Source organism: Macaca nemestrina, chromosome 2, assembly GCF_043159975.1.
Source record: "Macaca nemestrina isolate mMacNem1 chromosome 2, mMacNem.hap1, whole genome shotgun sequence".
NCBI classification, from domain to species: Eukaryota; Metazoa; Chordata; class Mammalia; order Primates; family Cercopithecidae; genus Macaca; species Macaca nemestrina.
Genome location: NC_092126.1, coordinates 150278108 through 150297370, shown reverse-complemented (window position 1 = coordinate 150297370; position 19263 = coordinate 150278108). Strand labels below are relative to the sequence as shown.

At 39.7% G+C, this 19263-nt stretch overlaps 1 protein-coding gene across 7 annotated transcripts in view; it reads right to left on the bottom strand.

Moving 5' to 3' along the window:
- LOC105477709 (autophagy related 7) overlaps positions 1-19263 on the bottom strand; it is a 267730-nt gene that overhangs the window by 107670 nt on the left and 140797 nt on the right. For all 7 annotated transcript variants that reach the window (XM_024791463.2, XM_071092219.1, XM_071092220.1 and 4 more), the window contains one exon: positions 9986-10108. In XM_024791463.2, coding sequence (XP_024647231.1) covers positions 9986-10108 — 123 coding nt within the window. The remainder of the gene's footprint in view (positions 1-9985; positions 10109-19263) is intronic.

The window sequence follows — 19263 nt, the reverse complement described above, 5'->3', positions numbered from 1 at the left end:
TAAGTAGCCACTGATTTTCCCCTAATCCCCCATCCCCACCTGCTGACAACCATTAATCTACTTTCTGACTATATGGATTTTAAAACTCTGGACATTTCATACGGAGATCCTACAATATGTGGCCTTTTGTGACTGGCTTCTTAGCATAATGTTAATGTTCATCCATACTACAGCATGTATTAGTGCTTCCTTATTATTGCTTAATACTCCATTATTCCAGTGTAATAGCTGACATTTTATTCATCCATTCATCAGCTTATGAACATCTGCATTGTTTCTACTTTTTGGCTATTATGAATAAATAATGGTGTTATGAGCATTTGTGTACATTTGTGTGCATATTTTCATTTCTCTGGGCTATATTGATACACACATACACATATCTGATTTTTGGTACTGCTCCTTGTGGAACAGGGCTACACTACAGGCAGGGTGTCCAGAGTAGCCTTGGCTATATAAGAGTACGATTTCTGGGTCACAGGTTAATTCTATGTTTAATTTTTCAAGGAACTGCTAAAACAGTTCTCCAAAGTGGCTGCAGAATGACACTCCCACTAGTAGGTAGGAGGCTTCTAATTTCTCTACATCTTCATAAACACTTGATGTTGTCATTTTGATTATAGCCATCTTACTGGGTATGAATGCCATCTCACAGTAGTTTCGATTTGCATTTTCCCAATGGCTATTGATGTTAGGCATCTTATTTGATTATGGTATCATTTAATTATCTGTACATCTTCTTTGGAGAAAAGTTGTTTTAAATCTAATGCCCATTTCTAATTGAGTTCTATGTCTTTATATTATTAAGTTGTAAGAGTTCCCTATATATTCTGGGTTTTGTTGTTGTTTTTAGAGATGGGTTCTCACTGTGCTGCCCAGGCTGGTCTCCAGCTCCTGGGCTCAAACGATGCACACACCCCAGCCTCCCAAGCAGCTGGGACTACAGGCACATGCCACCACACCCAGCTTAGAGTTCCCTCTATCTTCTAGATACCAGACCCCTATCAGGTATGATTTGCAAAATGCTATTCTCTCTCATACTGTGGACTGCTTTCTCATGTTCTTGATTATGTCCTTTGAAGCACAAAGTTTAAAATTTTGATGTAGTCCAATTTATTTTTTCTTTTGTAAGGTGCTTTCTTGCTTAATATGGTAATTGTGAGGAGTAGGAATTATTAATCACATCCTACAAAATGATGGAAACAAAGGTCAATGAAGTAAATAACCCAAGGTCTCACATGACTGCTGCACACAGTCCTGCCTGACGCGGCCCACACAGAGGAACATGGCAGTCTTTGTTGTGTGTGGGAGCTGGGGTATGAACTCAGACCTTCTGACCAGGCCAGGATTTGGGCTACTCATACACTTTATGAGTATTCTAATGTAATATGGCTGACTGTTAAAGAAACTTCCCTGTTACTACACATTCAGCATTCTAAGGATGCTATTAAAGTAAGAGGGCTTTGGAAGCTGTACTGAGGGGTAGTGAGTAGCATGTTTCGTGAACATACCCAATTATGGCCAGGGTGGATTTGAGTTTATAAAGAAGTCAAAAGTGGCACCAAGTCTCGTGAAGGAGGTAAGTTATTAGGCTGAATTATACCCATTTTAGATTTATACGTAGAGTGACACACACCAATCAATACAAAGTATAAGCAATATTCTATTAAAGTTCAAAGTAGATGTGAATCTCAAAATCTGCAGAAAGTTTCTGGCAATGGTAGCTAGATATAATAGATACCAAAGAATATTTATAAAATGTATAAAAAGTTAGTACTTTGATACATTTTTAACACTTTTATGTAAAAATTGTCCATCTTTTTCCTTTTTGCTTACACATGGTATATTTGAATCAAAATCACTAAATTAGAGTTGAAAAGCATTTCACTTTTTCTAGAAAAGAGACTTAAAAAAAAGAATTTCACATGATTCAATCCTCTCATTTTAAGTGGGGAAACATGCACAGAACACTGAAGGATTCATCCAAGGTCACTCATGAGAACACTGGTGGAACCAGGACTACAATGTAAGAAGGACTGGATTCCCATGTTCTATTTCCTAATACTAGTTGTCTTTGCTTTGCTTTTAGCATTGATTTCCCCCCTTCTTTCTCCCTTAGACTTCTCCAAGCGGATTATACCATCCAAGACTCTTTTCCAAAGGGTGGGGAACTCTGCCCAGACTTCATTGTCTATTCTCCAGTTGCAACCTTCCCTAATACCAATTTATCCAAACATCTCAAATTCATGTAGATAACTCTGACAGCAAATACAAGGTACACATTTTATAAAGCAAGTTATAAGTGAGATACTGCCAAGCTTTATTTCAAAAACCAGGCTCTAGTTTCCAATCTAAGAAGTAAATGGCTTTCTGCCTGCTTCTGCCTTTCCTCCCTCACTCAGGAGAGAGGGCCAAGGCTGTGTCTTAAGGGATTGCTTCATAAGGAAAAATCAAGGCAGGACACAGTCCCAGGATGGCCAGCACGGGTTGGCAGTGAGCTAGCAGAAGGCTCTGGGAAAAGGGAACTGGATTCATGAGCAGGCTAGTTCAATCCCCAGAGCGATTTCTCTACATTGGAAACAGGTCTGAGTGCTGACACGGGGGTTTCCCACAGCTTCTACTGGCCTCCAAAGGCATATTTGTCATCAGAGGCTCTTGATGAAGCTGTACATAAATATCTGACTGTTGTTAAATGCAAAAACAAAACAAAAAAAATATTCCACAGGAACCAAATCAAAACCAGCTGTGTGGGGGAGAGGCCAAAATCTCAGTGTAAGTGCGAAAGGCCCAGCAGAAACACTTGTTAATTGTGTTATTTACTTTGCTGAATAGTAAATTGCTGTGCCAATGAAGTCATATCACATGACCGTAATATTTTTCATATGACTTTCTGGCTATGGGAGAAATGGGCATATTCTAGAATTCTGAGTTCTATAGTGAATGAATCATAATCTACATTTTAATTCATAATCAATTCATCAGCTCAGCCCTATTCATTTCTGCTGGTCTGTTTATGATTTTATAGCCTGTGTTATGGTTGTTGCTAAACTTTCTTTTTAGATCATTCATTAATCCCCATATCTGAAGAAAGGAAGTTCTGTTTAGCACAACCTTGACAAAATGCAAATTATGTTAATGGTGCACTGTAATTGCAACCCTGAACTCATAACTGCATGGTACAACATCAAATAGTGATAATATGGTCAAGGCAAGGAAGTAAAACAGTCTAAAATTAATCCTGGAATCATGGAACATGCAAACTTTCATGAATAGGAATGAAGTAGTTCAGGGAAGTTGGGTAAAGGGACTTGGGAATTTGAATTTCTCAAGGATATACCAATATAGCTTGTTTTATTAACTCTCTTACAAGTTAGTCTTATCTCTAGAGTTAGATTCAGTTAGCAAATATTTTGCCATTTCTCAGAGTATGATGTTGAACCCACAGCTGGAACAAATAAATACATATGAACTGATACGTATTCTACTCATAGGATGAGAAATAACTCTAAGAAGGTAAGTCAGAGCAAATTTTATGGAACATGGCTAAAGTGTTCATATGTTTGATTTAGACTGAGCCTTTCTTCAACAAATGCAGCTTTTTATTTATCTATTTATTTATTCATTTATTTGTTTTTAAAATAAGAGACAAGGTCTTGCTCTGTCACCCACGCTGGAGTACAGTGGCACAATCATAGATTACTGTCTGCCACAAACTCCTGGGCTCAAGTGATCCTCCTGTCTCAGCATTATAAGTAGCTGGTGTGGCACCATGCCTGGCTAATTTCTAATTTTCTTAAATAGGGACAGAGGCTCACCATCTTGCCCAGGCTGGCCTTAAACTCCCGAACCCAAGCAATCCTCCCAACTCAGCCTCCCAAAGTGCTGGAATTTCAGGTATAATAAGCCACTGCACCCATCCCAAATGCAGCAATTTAAAAGATACTTGGTGAGAACCTCAGTAGCCCCATGACTTGGACACCCTGTGGTTCATCAACTTTAAGGCCATTTCCCTGGGTTCCAAATAGGCTAAATAAAGATCAAGGAGGGACAGGGAGTCAGGATCAATCTCCAAGTATCCAAACCCATTCTCAGTAAAGGTCTTAGAAGTAAAGGTCAGAACTTTATGCAAAATTCCCTAATTCACAAGGCAACATTTTAAGAGGGGAGAAAGCTGAGTGGGGCCTTTCTTCCATGGAAACTCCTAATCCCCCATGAGCAGAAAGCAACTATAATTTTGCAAAGAATATGGGTATCTGTCCAAGTCCCCTTTTTAAAAATTTCAATAGTTTCTGGGGTACAGGTGATTTTTGGATATACAGTTAAGTTCTTTAGTGGTGATTTCTGTGATTTTAGTCCACCTGTCACTCAAACAGTGTACACAGCACCCATTATGTATGTAGTTTTTTATCCTTCACCCCCCTCCCAAGCTTCTCCCTCGCGTCCCCGAAGTCCAGTATATCACTCTTATGCAAGGCCCTTTCTTCATAAAATATAACACTAGCAAAGGCAAATGGCATTTATGTGGTATTTAAAATTTTTAATCTATAACTTGAGATAAAATTAATCTACCACACACATTTCTCATTAAAATTTTTTTTTATTGCATCCTAGCTCTTTAGCCTCTCCTCACTGTGCTAAATGGAACAGGCTAAACCTCCTTTGTCTAGCTAAATCAATCTACTAGTGCTCTTCTTTTTCTCCAAGCTCCATCTCCATCCCATCTCCAATGCCAGCCAGTCATTTTCACTCACTTATCCCATGACCTCAAAGTCATCACTACCTAAAACAAACTCATCTTTGTCAGCCTGGTCCCCAGTCTCCACTCTGCACCCTCAGATCTTGACCTCTCCTCCAATAAAAACTAACTTGGTAATTTGCCTGCTAATCTCAACAGCAGTATGATGATACCAGTAACCTAGTTTAAAATCATTGCAATCATTTTCAGGTATCGGATGGACAGGGGATGAGTGCAAAAAATTGAGTTGCATTAGTCAATCTCACTAAATCTAGACAATTCTAGCTTGGGTATAGCTTCCAATTCATTACTATGTGCCCCTTTCTATGAATATAAAGGAATCTGTAGTCTCCAGTTGGATCAGCTTTGCATTCCTCCTTCATAAATGGGGCTATATTTAGGGAGACAGACCACAGGTGCAAAGAATATGGAAAATTTTAATAGCATTGAGACTTTAAATAAAAAACAACTACGTACCTTACAACAACATGGATAAACCTTAAAAACATCGTGCTAAATAGAAGATGCCAGACACAAAGGATCATTTATGTGATGTGTCCAGGATAGAAAATCCTTACAGACACAAAGAAGATTAGTGGTTGTCAGGGGCTGGAAGGAGGGAATGGGGAGTGACCATTTAATAGGTTCAGAGTTTGTTTTGGGTGAGGGGGATGAAAATTTTCTAAACTGAGAGAGTGGTAATGGTTGCACAACTCTGTGAATATACTAAAAACCACTGAAATGCACACTTTAAAAGGGTATGTGTGTGTGTGGTTGTTCCCCCACTCCGCCCGCCCTTGTTGCCCAGGCTGGAGTGCAACAGTGTGATCTCAGCTCACTGCAGCCTCTGCTTCCCGGGTTCAAGTGATTTTCCTGCCTCAGTCTCTTGAGTAACTGGGAACACAGGTGCCCGCCACCACGCAAGGCTAATTTTTGTATATTTAGTAGAGACAAGGTTTTGCCATGTTGGCTAGGCTGGTCTCGAACTCCTGACCTCAAGTAATCCACCCACCTCGGTCTCCTAAAGTGCTGGGATTACAGGTGTGAGCCACTGCGCCTGGCCAAAATGGTGTGTTTTATGGTATGTGAATTATAACTCAATAAAGCTGTTATTAAAAAACATTATGTTGACTTCAGGTAACTCTGGCTCCAAGTACATCACACTACTCATGATTTTGAATAATATACTAAAGACTTGGCCTCAGAGACCTTTATTCAGTCTAGAACGCCCTAGGCCTCTTGCCCTTCCCTTCTCTACTCTTCCTCTGCTAAAATCCAACTTTTATTTTTAAAAATAGTCTATTCATCCTTTAAAACTAAGTGAAATATTTGTTCTCTTCCTGTGAAGCTTTTGACATCCCTATTCCCCTAGGCAGAAGTAACTGCTCTCTCAGCACTTAATATACAAATGACTAAAACATTTTTTATTGCATGTCACTATTTACATGTCAGTTTCTCACACTAGACTATGAGCCCATGAGGGTCAGCGTCTCATTAAGTTCTGTATTCAGTTACTAGCACAATGCTTAGTATCAGATTTTCAAAAGATGTTCAGTACATTTTTTAAACACATATTTTATAAACAAGATATATAATGGTAATGTCATATAATTATCTAGTTGAATCGTTTGCAATTCCAATGTTGATTGATGGAAACGGTTAACCCAAAATGAGAATTAATTTAGCATTTTGATTGTGTTGCTAAAATAAATAAGTGGAGGCCTTTCTAACTAGAATGCAGAATTCTGTGTTTTTATTAGTGACCACCTGTAAACGCATTGGGAATCAAGTATGTAAATCAAAACACTTTTACACAGATATATGTAAAGGTATATTTACATATATATAATATATATTTATATATTTTGCTTACACACATATTTTTCCAAGTAATATAAAATGATGTAGTTATAACAATTTTTGTTGCTATGAGGTCCTCTACTACGTACTGTATTTCAAACCTTATCTTAAAACACAGTCCTATTCAGAGTTAAGAAAAATGATCATTTTTGAAGACAGGGGTTATAAACTCAAATACCTATTAAGGGTCACCTACTAAAGGGCATATCTAAATAAAGAATATAACATAAAGAATATCTCTGGGCAAGAAAGTAACAACAGTGTTTGTCTCCAGGAAAGAACTGAGGAGCTAAGGGGACAGTTATAGAAGGAAGATTCCCTTTTTCACATAATTTTTTTTTTTTTTTCCTGAGATGGAGTCTCACTCTGTTGCCCAGGCTGGAATTCAATGACGTGATTTCAGCTCACTGCAACATCTGCCTCCCAGGTTCAAGCAATTCTCCTGCCTCATCCCTGAGGAGCTGGGACCACAGGCGCATGCTGCCATGCCGGGCTAGTTTTTTGTATTTTTAGTAGAGATGGGGTTTCACTGTGTTGCCCAGGCTGGTCTCAAACTCCTGAGCTCAGGCACTCTGCCCGCCTTGGCCTCCCAAAGTGCTAGGATTAGAGACATGAGCCACTGTGTCCAGCCCAGAATATTTTGTAATACCTTTAAATTTTATATCAAGTGTGTGATCTATAAAGTTTGCTTCTTGGCTCTAGCTAACCATCACTATTAAGAGATGCATGTCTGGAGTTCCCAGATCTGATTTTCCAAAGTTGGAAATGGGAAATTCAGACCCTCTTGTGATTTTTCTTTTTTTTCTTTTTTTTTGAGACGGAGTCTTGCTCTGTCACCCAGGCTGGAGTACAGTGGTGCAATCTTGGCTCACTGCAACCTTTGCTTCCCGGGTTCAAGTCATTCTCCCACCTCAGCCTCCCGAGTAACTGGGATTACAGGCATGTGCCACCATGCCCAGCTAATTTTTGCATTTTTAGTAGAGACGGGGTTTCACCATGTTGGCCAGGCTGGTCTTGAACTCCTGACCTCAGGTGATCTGCCCGCCTCAGCCTCCCAAAGTGCTAGGATTATAGCTGTGAGCCACCACGCCTAGCCTAAAACTTGTGATTTTTAAATGATGGCTTTATTCAAAATTTAACATATAGGGCAGGCCAAAAAATACATACCTGCAAGCCATATCTGGCTCATAGGTCAACCAGTTTACCATCTCTAATCTAAAATTTGATGTGACATATGACTCCAAAGCTAAAGATATAATTTAGTAGAGGAAAATTCAAAAAGAAAACTCAGGCTCATGGATGAAACCACGCTCCCTTCGGCTCCACCATCTATTTAGTCACTATTGCTTTTAAACTTTCTCTAAGTCTTTGAAAAAGCCATTAAGGTTTGACAAACTAAAATGTAAGATAAATCAGGTTAAATCTAGAAACCTGCCCACTATTCTAGCATCTGCTCTGTTTTAGAGGGAAAAAGTGGGTCAATTTCAAGTTGAAATTGTTCTAGCTAACTAAACAAATATGTAAATTACTTCTAGCTGGGTGGCACAACTCCCTTAGCCATCTCATCAAATGACTGCATGTTTGCAAACATCTATGTTACCTCTTCCATACCATCAGGCAGTACAGCACTGCTTAAAAGATAATAAGGCAGACAATAAACACAATGTTCTGAACCCTGCCTGGGAACCCAATTACAATTCAGGGGAAAAATACCTTAAAGTCTCTCAAAGAGCGGCAGAGATGCCATTCATCTCCTGAAACTTGAAATAGACTCTCTGTGGCTCTAACTATTGGCCATAAGTGGAAGACAGCATCTGTTTAATGCCCAGGGGACACTAAAACAATTTAAAGAAGGACTGCCTTCAGTTGTAAGTCCAGCACTAGAGATGTACTATCTTGCCTCCCTGGTGTACCTGAAAATCTCACAATCTGCTCAAAGCTCCAAAAGATCTGACTTTGGTATTTCCACATGGTCTTCCTATACTCAGCGCTAGCTCCACCTCTCCAAACAGCAGCCCTTTCACCACTGGCTAGTCCAGTATTGGGCCTGGCCATCTATTCATTGACAACTTGGGGCCTCCCTGAATGGTAAGGATATGCAACCTATGGAGGAGTTTATAGATCTTTGCACCCATGCAATCATTTGACAAGATGGCTGGGGGAGTTTTGCCACCTCGCTAGAAATAATTTATATATTTCTCTTTAGTTGGTGGGAAGAATTGTGACTCGAAAAGGACTAATGGCAAGTGCAATACCCCTGCAGGACACAGGAAGTCAAAGTTTTCCTTATGTAGTTTGTGGAAACACTCCATAAGCTACATTTCTCCTCATAGTTTCTTTACCCAGGTAACTAAGGGGAAAGATATTGATTTAATCTCACTCATCAATTCTAAGGAACTGCACATTTTGCCAAGTGATCCAAATAGCTCTACCACCATACACAGCAATCCCTTTTCTAAGAACAGTGAGCATTTGGAAAAAACAAAAATTTTTTTTTTTTTTTAGACAGAGTCTCACACTGTCACCCGGACTGGAATGCATGGCACAATCTCGGCTCACCACAACCTCTGCCTCCAGGATTCAAGCAATTCTCCTGCCTCAGCCTCCCAAGTAGCTGGGATTATAGGCGCCTGCCACCACACCCACCTAATTTTCTTATTTTAGTGGAAATAGGGTTTCACACCATGTTGGCCAGGCTGGTCTCAAACTCCTGACCTTGTGACCCACCATCTTGACCTCTCAAAGTGCTTGGATTACAGGTGTGAGCCACCTCGCCTGGCCAATAATTTATTTCTTAAACTCAGTCTTAAAAGAAAAAAAAAATGATGCAATGACCCAGGAAATTAAGATCTGCAAAATATTCTAGCTGAGAAACAAAGCATGGCCCTCTCGGGTTGTGTCTGGGGAAGCCATTTCATGGTGCGGTTCAGGGTCTATGAAGACTGATCAAATCATGAGCAAGCCAGGCATGTTCTTTCTGATCAGAACATGGCCAGAGTCCAATACCTTCTTTCTAAAGAACATAGCTGGAGTCCAATGTCTTCACCAACTTACATTTTGATATATGGACATTAAAGCCAAATCTCTCCAATGGCCATACACATGCAGATCTTCAGTAAGGACAAGAGATGCCTGGAAATCTACAACCTATACTTCCTTTATCACAGTGATTTTGTGTATTAGGCACCTACTGGACAGCAACCTACACACATCAGTATCCAGCACTTGCTGAAGGTTATTTGTTATCTGGTAACTAGCAGACTTATTTAGTGATATTTGCTCTAAGTTACAAAAATTAAAATTAATTGCTGTCTTCCTTTTCCATATGGCGAATATCAAATAGTTTTAAGCATGTCAGTCTTCACTATGGAAAGCTTGTTTTGTTCCTACCTCGGCAGCTTGGGTTTCTTGATGCAGCAATGTAAGACCAGTCAAGTCTTCCAAGAAGGAATGTGAAGAATTAAACACCTTGGCTAGGAAGTTAAATCCTTCTCGTTCATATTGATCAAGAACCTGTAAAACATTTACATTTTTTAAAAAGGAGGCTCCAGACTTAAAATGCAAATTAAAAGACTTTCACTTCTAAAAAGCTCTTGTCAAAAATAAAATTAAAATGAGAATTAAATATGGGGATAAAATGCAATCTAGTGGCCAAAAAACTAAAAGTGGCTTAGTATTTATCATCTTTTCCCTTCTTAGAATGACAATAACATTATCTTCCAGTTTGCATATCAATGTTTTCTCAATAAAGTAAGTTTCATGCAAATTCACTAAAAATTCTAGAAGAGTTAGGATTAGTTAGTGGCCCTAAAGTTCACTGGTTAGAAAACAGGTGAAAGAAAAGCCAAGAAAATAAATTTAAAAGGATTAATGGGAAGGGAGGGGCAAAAGGATTTTCTCAAAAAAATGTGACATACCGCCGGCGCGGTGGCTCACGCCTGTAATCCCAGCACTTTGGGAGGCCGAGGCGGGCGGATCACAAGGTCAGGAGATCGAGACCACGGTGAAACCCCGTCTCTACTAAAAATACAAAAAATTAGCCGGGCGCGGTTGTGGGCGCCTGTAGTCCCACCTACTCGGGAGGCTGAGGCAGGAGAATGGCGTGAACCCGGGAGGCGGAGCTTGCAGTGAGCCGAGATCGCGCCACTGCATTCCAGCCTGGGCGACAGAGCGAGACTCCGTCTCAAAAAAAAAAAAAAAGTGACATACCAGCTAGCCGAATATATTTTTTTAAAATAATTTTAAAACGGAAAAATAAATTTCAATAGGTACTTCACAAAAGAGGATATCCGAAGAGCCAATAAACATGAAAATGGGCTCAATAGCATGAGTATTTAGAGATATGAACACTGAAACCACAATGAAACACTACTTTGCACCTATCAAAAAGATTAAAATGACAAAGAAAATACCAAGTGCTGGCAAGGATGTGGAACAACCAGGACTCTATGTCCTATGATGCAGCAATTCTACTCTATGTGTATACACACCCAACAAAAATGTGTACATATGTGCACCGGAAGACACAAACAAAAGTGTCCATAGCAGCGCTATTCATGATAGCCCAAAACTAGAAACCACTGAGGTGACCATCAACAGTAGAATGAACAGATGGATTGTGGTATAGTCATGCAATGGAATACTATATATCAGTGAGAACAAACTACCTTCAAACATAATGTTACACGAAAGGAAGGAGTAGCAGTATGTACTGTATAATTACATTTATATAAAATTAAAATGAAATAGGCAATATGAATGTGTGGTGTTAGAAGAAAAGATAGTGGCTACCCACAGAGAGACTGTAAGGGGCACAAAGGACATTCCAAGGTGCTGGTAATAACTTGTTTATTTATCTAAGCATTGGTTACATAAGGTGTATTTTTTGAGAATTCATTAAGTTGAACACAAGATTTGTGTGGTTTTTTTTTTGGATATATGTTATCCTTCAATAAAAAGTTAAAAAATAAAAGGCCTGTACACTTGAGAGGAGAACAGCATGAGAACAGTAAAGAGTTCTTAGAAACAAACAATGAGTATCACATTTAGGAATTCAGTGATCACAGGGACTGTGAAATGTAGAACGCTGAACCAGAATGCCTCAGAAATTCTCTCAGAACTCACAAGAAATAAAGAGATGAATGCTTTAAAAAGATAGCAGACATTGAAGACATACCTAAGAAATCAACAATGCATAAACAGACCGGAACAGTAATAATACAAGAAATAGAATTTCTCTTTTTAGAAGATGAAAATGTAGGCACCCTTTAATCCAGCAATTCCACTTTTAAGACTTCATACTGATAAAGTTGTACATGGGCACAAAGACTTCCATTGTAAGGAAGCTTACTGAAACACTGTTTGGGCTAGGCACGATGGCTCACACACCTGTAATCCTAGCACTTTGGGTGCCCAAGGCAGGAGGACTGCTTGAGCTTAGGAGTTCAGGAGCAACCTGGGCAACATAGTGAGACCTCAACTCCACAAAAAATTTAAAAATTAGCCAGGCATGGTGGAGTGCACCTGCAATCCCAGCCACTTGGGAAGCTAAAGTGGAAGGATCACCTGAACCCAGGAGGTTGAGGCTGAAATGAGTTATGATCACGCCACTGCACTCCAGCCTGGGTGACAGAGTCTCAAAAAAAAAATAATAATAATAATACATATTTTGTATCTATTAAAGGAACGAGGCAGGTCTTATAATACTGACGCAAATTGTTTTCCAAAACATAGCAATATATTTAAAAAGCAATATCCAGACTGTGTATAGATAGTATTTGTGTTCAAAAAGAGTGGAAGGAGGAGACAGGAAGAGGAAGAAATGCATGGATGTACATACTTGTTTATGCATGTATCATCTATGGAAGAATGCATATACACACAAACTGGCATCAAATAGTAGCCTCTGTAGATTATTTTATACTACTTTAATTTTTAAATCCATGTGCATGTGTTACTTAATATTAAATATTACTCAATATTTATTAAGATTTTTAAAAAATACTTATTAAAAATTAATATTTATTAAAATTTGCCACCAATAATAAATACACCATAATTTAATCAGCTCTCTGTTAAAGGGTAGTGCTTTCTAACTTTTGTTGCTGCAAACAGTTCTGGTTTCTTTTTTTTGTTTTTGGTGACAGTCTCGCTCTGTCACCTAGGCTCGAGTGCAGTGGCATAATCATAGCTTACTGTAGTCTCAACCTCCTGGGTTCAAGTGATCCTCCCACCTGATCACCTTTATTTAATGTTAATAAACAATATTTATTAAAATTAAATATTTAATATTTCTTAAAACCAAATGTTATTTAACATTTATAAAAATTAAACAATTTTAAATATTAATATAAAAATATTAAAATCTTAATTTAGTTGGTTTGTGTTTTTGTTTAGTGCTGAAGCAGAACTCTAAAGCACTGATGAAGAGGTTGGCACTGGAAAGGAGGGGCAGCTCTCCCCCAGGGGCAGGAATGAGGAGGGAAGGATGAGCAAAGCTGTAGCAGTGAAAAGTGAAGGGACCAGGGGACAGGGGGCAGGGGAGCTCCAGGGTCTAGACAGCAGGCAGGAAGTCCTGTGTGACCCAAGAAGGGTTAGACTATGGGGCTTGAGAAGAGTGGCGACCCTGAGGCCCAGCTGTGCAGAGAGTGGAAGAAGAGATGCTGACTGGCACATTTAAACAGTGTAGAACAATCTGATGCCTCTGGTCAGGACAGAAAATAAAAATTTGGGGAGAAAAGAAATTAAGAACCCATCTAAGCTAAGGGACTGGCAGAATAAGGATCAAAAGGTTAAGGTCAGAGAAACTGAGGGTCTGGTGAACACCACCGAAGAGACTGGGAAAGAGTCCTGGCTGGTAAGAAAAGACCTGCAGGCAGCCAGGTGCAGTGTGGCTCACATACGTAATCCCAGCACTTTGGGAGGCCGAGGTGGGCAGATCTCGAGGTCAGGAGATTGAGATCATCCTGGCTGATACGTGAAACCCCGTCTCTACAAAATATACAAAAAATTAGCCGGGCGTGGTGGCGAGTGCCTGTAGTCCCAGCTACTCAGGAGGCTGAGGCAGGAGAATGGTGTGAACCCAGGAGGCAGAGGTTGCAGTGAGCCAAGATCACGCTACTGCCCTCCAGCCTGGGCGACAGAGCAAGACTCCGTCTCAAAAAAAAAAAAAAAAAAGAAAACAAAGAAAAGACCTGTAGGCTGGTGGGATCAGAGAGACTGCAAGTCCTGGAAAGCTGGGGGAGTGGAGGACCATTATGTGCGTACAGTCAAGCCCAGGCTGATTAGCCACGGGAAATTAATTTGACAACCTAACACCTGAAAAAAAAATGTCATTTAATAAATAACTCAATCCCTCAGTAATAACAAGATTCCTTATAAACCAGAATATTACGTCAGGAAAAATGTGCACTGAAATTAAATGATCTTTTTTGAAAAGGTAAGTACTACGTATTTAGTGATTAAAAAAAAAAAATTGAAAGTTGTGGCAACCCCGCATTGAGCAAAGTAATCAATACCATTTTTCCAACAGCATGTGCTCTCTTTGCGTCTCTCTGTCACATTTTGGTAATTCTCACAATATTTCAAACTTTTTCATTATTATTATATCTGTTGTGGTGATCTGTGATCAGTGACCTCTGGTGTTACTATTGTAACTGTTTTGGGGCACCACAAACTGTACCTATATAAGATGGTGACCTTAGTAGATAAATGTTGTATGTGTTCTGACCAATTCACCAACTGGTCATTCCTCCATCTCTCTCCCTCTCCTCTGGCCTATTTCCTGAGACAAAACAATGCTGAAAGCAGGCCAATTACAATGGCCTCAAAGTGTCCAAGTGAAAGGAAGAGTCACACATTTCTCACTTTAAATCAAGAGCTAGAAATGGGCCAGGCACGGTGGCTCATGCCTATTTGTAATCCCAGCACTTTGGAAGGCCGAGGTGGGTGGATCACTTGAGGTCAGAAGTTCAAGACCAGCCTGGCCAACATGGTGAAAACCCCGACTCTACTAAAAATACAAAAATTAGCTGGGCGTTTTGGTGCACGCCTGCAATCCCAGCTACTTGGGAGGCTGAGGCAAGAGAATCGCTTAAACCCGGGAGGCAGAGGTTGCAATGAGCTGAGATTGCGCCACTGTACTCCAGCCTGGGCAACGGAGTGAGACTCTGTCTCCAAAAAAAAAAAAAAGCTAGGAATGCTTAAGCATAGTGAGGAATGCATGTCAAAAGCTGAGACATACTAAAAAAAAAAAAAAAAGCTACACCTCTTGCACCAAACAGCCAAGTTGTTAATGCACAGAGAAAGTTCTAGAAGGAAATTAGAAGTGCTACTCCAATGAACACACAAAAATAAGAAAGTGAAAGAGCTACAGAGAAAGTTTTAGTGGTCTAGAAGATCAAACCAGCCACAATATCCCCTTAAGCCAAAGCCTAATCCAGAGTAAAACTCAAAGTCTCTTTACTTCTATGAAGGCTGAGAGAGGTAAGGAGGCTACAGAAGCATAGCTGGAAGCTAGCAGAGGTTGGCTAATGAGGTTTAAGGAAAGAAGGTGCCTCCATAACATAAAAGTGAGAGGTGAAGCGGTAAGTACTGATGTAGAAGCTGCAACACGTTATTATGAGATCTAGCTCAGAAAACAGATGTGGCTGATCAACAGATTTTTAACATAGATGAAACCACCTTCTAGTGGAAGAAGATGCCATCTGGGACTTTCGTAACTACAGAAGAGAAGTCAATGCCTGGCTTTAAAGCTTCAAAAAATAGGCTGACTCTCTTGGTCAAGGCCAAAGCAGCTGGTGGCTTTAAGTTGAAGCCAGTGCTTACTGACCATTCTAAAAATTCTAGAACCCTTAAAAATTATTCCAAAACTTCTCTGCCTGTGCTCTATAACAAACAACAAAACATGGGTAACAGCACATCTGTTTACATCATGGTTTACTGAATATCTTAAGCCCACTGTTGAGACCTACTGCTCAGAAAAAAAGGTTCCTTTCAAAATATTACTGTTCACTGACAATGTACCTGGTCATCCAGATGTACAAAGAGATAAATGTTGTTTTCATGCCTGCTAAGACAATATACATTCTGCAGCCCTTGTGCCAAGGAGTAATTTTGATTTTCAAGACTTATTATTTAAAAAATACATTTAATAAGGCGATAACTGCCATACAGAGTGATTTCTCTGATGAATCCGATCAAAGTAAATTGAAAACCTTCTGGAAAGGATTCACCATTCTAGATACCAGTAAGAACATTCGTGGTTCATGGAAGGAGGTCAAAATATCAATATCAAAAGGAGTTTGAAAGAAGTTGATTCCAACCTCATGGATGACTTTGAGGGGTTCAAGAGAAAGTCACTGCAGATGTGGTGAAAAAAGCAAGAGAACTAGAAGTGGAGCCTGAATACGTGACTGAATTGCTGCAATCTCAGGATCAAACTTGAACAGATGAGGAGTTGCTTCTTACAGGTAAGCAAAGAGAGTGGTTTCTAGATGGAAATCTATTCCTGATGAAGATGCTGTGAACACTGTTGCAACTAAGGATTTAGAACATCATGTTGATAAAGTGGCAGCAGGGTTTGAGAGGACAACTCCAATTTTAAAGAAGTTCTGCTGTGGATAAAATGCTATCAAACAGCGCTGCATGCTACAGAGAAATCTTTTCTGAAAGGAAAAGCCAACTGCTGCAACAAACTTGTCTTTTTCTAAGAAATTGCCACAGCCACCCCAACGTTTAGCAACTACCACCCTGATCAGGTGGCCACCATCAATATCAATGCAAGAACCTCCACCAGCAAAAAGATTACAACTTGCTGAAAGCTCAATAATTGTTAGCATTTTTTAGCAAAAAAAAAAAAAAAAAGTATTTTGTCTTACTTAAGGTATGCATGTATTTTTAGACATAACGCTATTAAACACTTAATGGACTACAGTATAGTAAAAATATAACTTTTATATGCACTGAGAAACCAAAGAAATTGTGAGACTTAATTTACTGCGATATTAGCTTTATTGTGGTGGTCTGGAACAAACCCCATAATATCTCTAAGATATGCCTGTAAATAGCTACCTTCTGCCAGGTTTCCAGTAAGACAAAAGAACAAATAAGTCTGAAAAACTGACAACATCTTTGAACAAAAATTGGAACAGTCCCAGACATGATACTTAGACTCCAGTTAAACATTCAGATTGTATGTTTCCACAGATAATTTTATAGTGCTACATATCTGACCATGGAAAAACTAACAGCAAGGGCAGAACGAAGAAAAAAAGGCCTCCTCCATAATGAGGATGTACAGAAAGTTTAATGCTGGAACATTATCAATAGCACTGGCTTATAAATATGTGGAAAAATTTAATCCTCTAGGGACATATTTAATCATGCAAGGGTTCTCCAGTATTCTTTTTACGTGCTGTGAAGTTAATCTGCATTATGAGAGTAAGTGGCTTATAAAAAGTACGAGGATTTTTCCCCCAAACATCCTAGCCTTCTTAAAAAGGAAAATGTATTTAAAACTACCCCAAAAGAAAATGAAAAGATGCTATCACAACGAATTTGAACAAGAACCTGTCAGTCTATGTAAAACATAGCACAACTTTTAAGTGACTGCATTATGCATAGTCTTGAGAAGGGTACACATTACATTTGGGAAGGCTGTAAATATTCTGAAGGTACTGAGAGAGTCTGCAAAATAGAGAAGTACTAATTACTCTCTTTGTAGAAAGATCCTTTCATAATCCATGGTTTTCCTTGCTTGTTTTATGATGCTAGGTTTTCTCTATGAACCCACACCCAGGACAAAGACGGTAGAATCTCTTCTTAAAACATGCTTTTTAGAGTATTCCCTTGCTAAGACACATTGGTGACTCCTTACTCTTTACTACATCAAACCCATCATATCTGCCTAGGCATTTCAGCCCCCTGACACCCTTCCAATTTTGGGCGACTCTCTGGAAAATGCCTTTCACAGAGTCTAAGATCTCCTGACAACACCATGTAATGATTTTCAATTCATGAAAAGCAAAGTGGGTTTGTAGTGTCTTTGTTTTTTTGTTTGTTTTAAGACAGAGTCTCACTCTGTTGTCCAGGCTGGAGTGCAGTGGCGTGATCTTGGCTTACTGCAGCCTCTGACTCCTGGGTTCAAGCAATTCTCCTGCCTCAGCCACCCCAGTAACTGGGATTACAGGTGCACGCCACCATTCCTGGCTAATTTTTGTATTGTTAGTAGAGACGGGGTTTTGCCATGGTGCCCAGACTGGTCTCGGAACTCCTGGCCTCAAGGTGATCCAACCACCTCGGCCTTCCAAAGTGCTGGGATTACAGGTGTGAGCCACCATGCCCAGCCTGTTTGTCTATTATTCTTAAACAATGACTCCAGGAAATGTGCACTCTATCTAAAAACAATTGCTAATCTATTTTCAAAGAGGGGAGGAAACATGCAGTTTCTATTAACTTCTTGTTTAGCATTATACTTGCCTGCTCTTGATATAAAAAATACATGTGCATGTATTTCTCAAAAACTTCGGTGAGGTCACAGGAGAATCCACTTGATATGCTTTGGCTCTGTGTCCCCACCTAAATATCATCTCAAATTGTAATCCCGTGTCAGGGAAGGGACCCAGTGGGCAGTGATTGGATCATAGGGGCAGTTTCCCATCTGTTCTTATGATAGTAAGTTTTCATGAGATCTGATTATTTAAAAGTGGCACTTCCCTCTTTGCTCTCTCTCTCTCTCTCTCCTGCCACCATGTAAGAAGTGCCTTGCTTCCCCTTCAACCATGATTTTAAGTTTCCTGAGGCCTCCCCAGCAATGTGGAACTGTGAGTCCATTAAATCTCTTTTCTTTATAAATTACCCAGTTTCAGGTAGTTCTTGACAGCAGTGTGAAAATGGACTAATATACCACTGCTCCCACAACTGGAGAGACAGTCAGGTGGATGCAGAGAATCACAACAGACTGAAGCAGAAACCTCCACAGAAACTGGGAGAGGGGTGGAAACACAAACTGTAGCTGACAAATTGCTAGGTGTGGACGAGTTCCAGTGATAAAAACTCCAGGAGGACCTAGTTATACGGAGGCCCCCATGCTTTTGTGAGTTTTACTTCTAGGAGCTAAACCAGGTTCTCTCAGTAAATATCGGAGAGAAATCTCTTTCGCTTCCGGCAAAGGGAGATAAAAGAAACCATATTGAAATATGTTGGTTGGGGACAGTGGCTCACACCTGTAATCCCAGCACTTTGGGGGGCTGAGGTAGGAGGATCACTTGAGCCCAGGAGTTTAAGGCCAGCCTGAGCAATATATTGAGACCTGGTCTCTACAAAATATTTAAAAAAAAATAAAAAAATAAAAAAATAAAAGCCAGGTATGGTGACATATGCCTGTAGGCCCAGCTACTTGGGAGACTGAGGTGGGAGGATGGCTTAAGCCTGGGAGGTTGAGGCTGCAGTGAGCTGAGATTGCACGACTGCACTCCAGCCTGGGCAACAGAGTGAGACCCTAAAAACATATACAAAAAATAAATTTTTTAAAAATGCTCAATTAAACCACAAAAGGTAAGAAAAAAGAGAAGACAAATATAGCAACAAAGAACAAAGGTGACAAATGGAAAATAGTTACAAATATGGTAGATATTAATCCAATTATATCAATAATCACAGTGATCTGA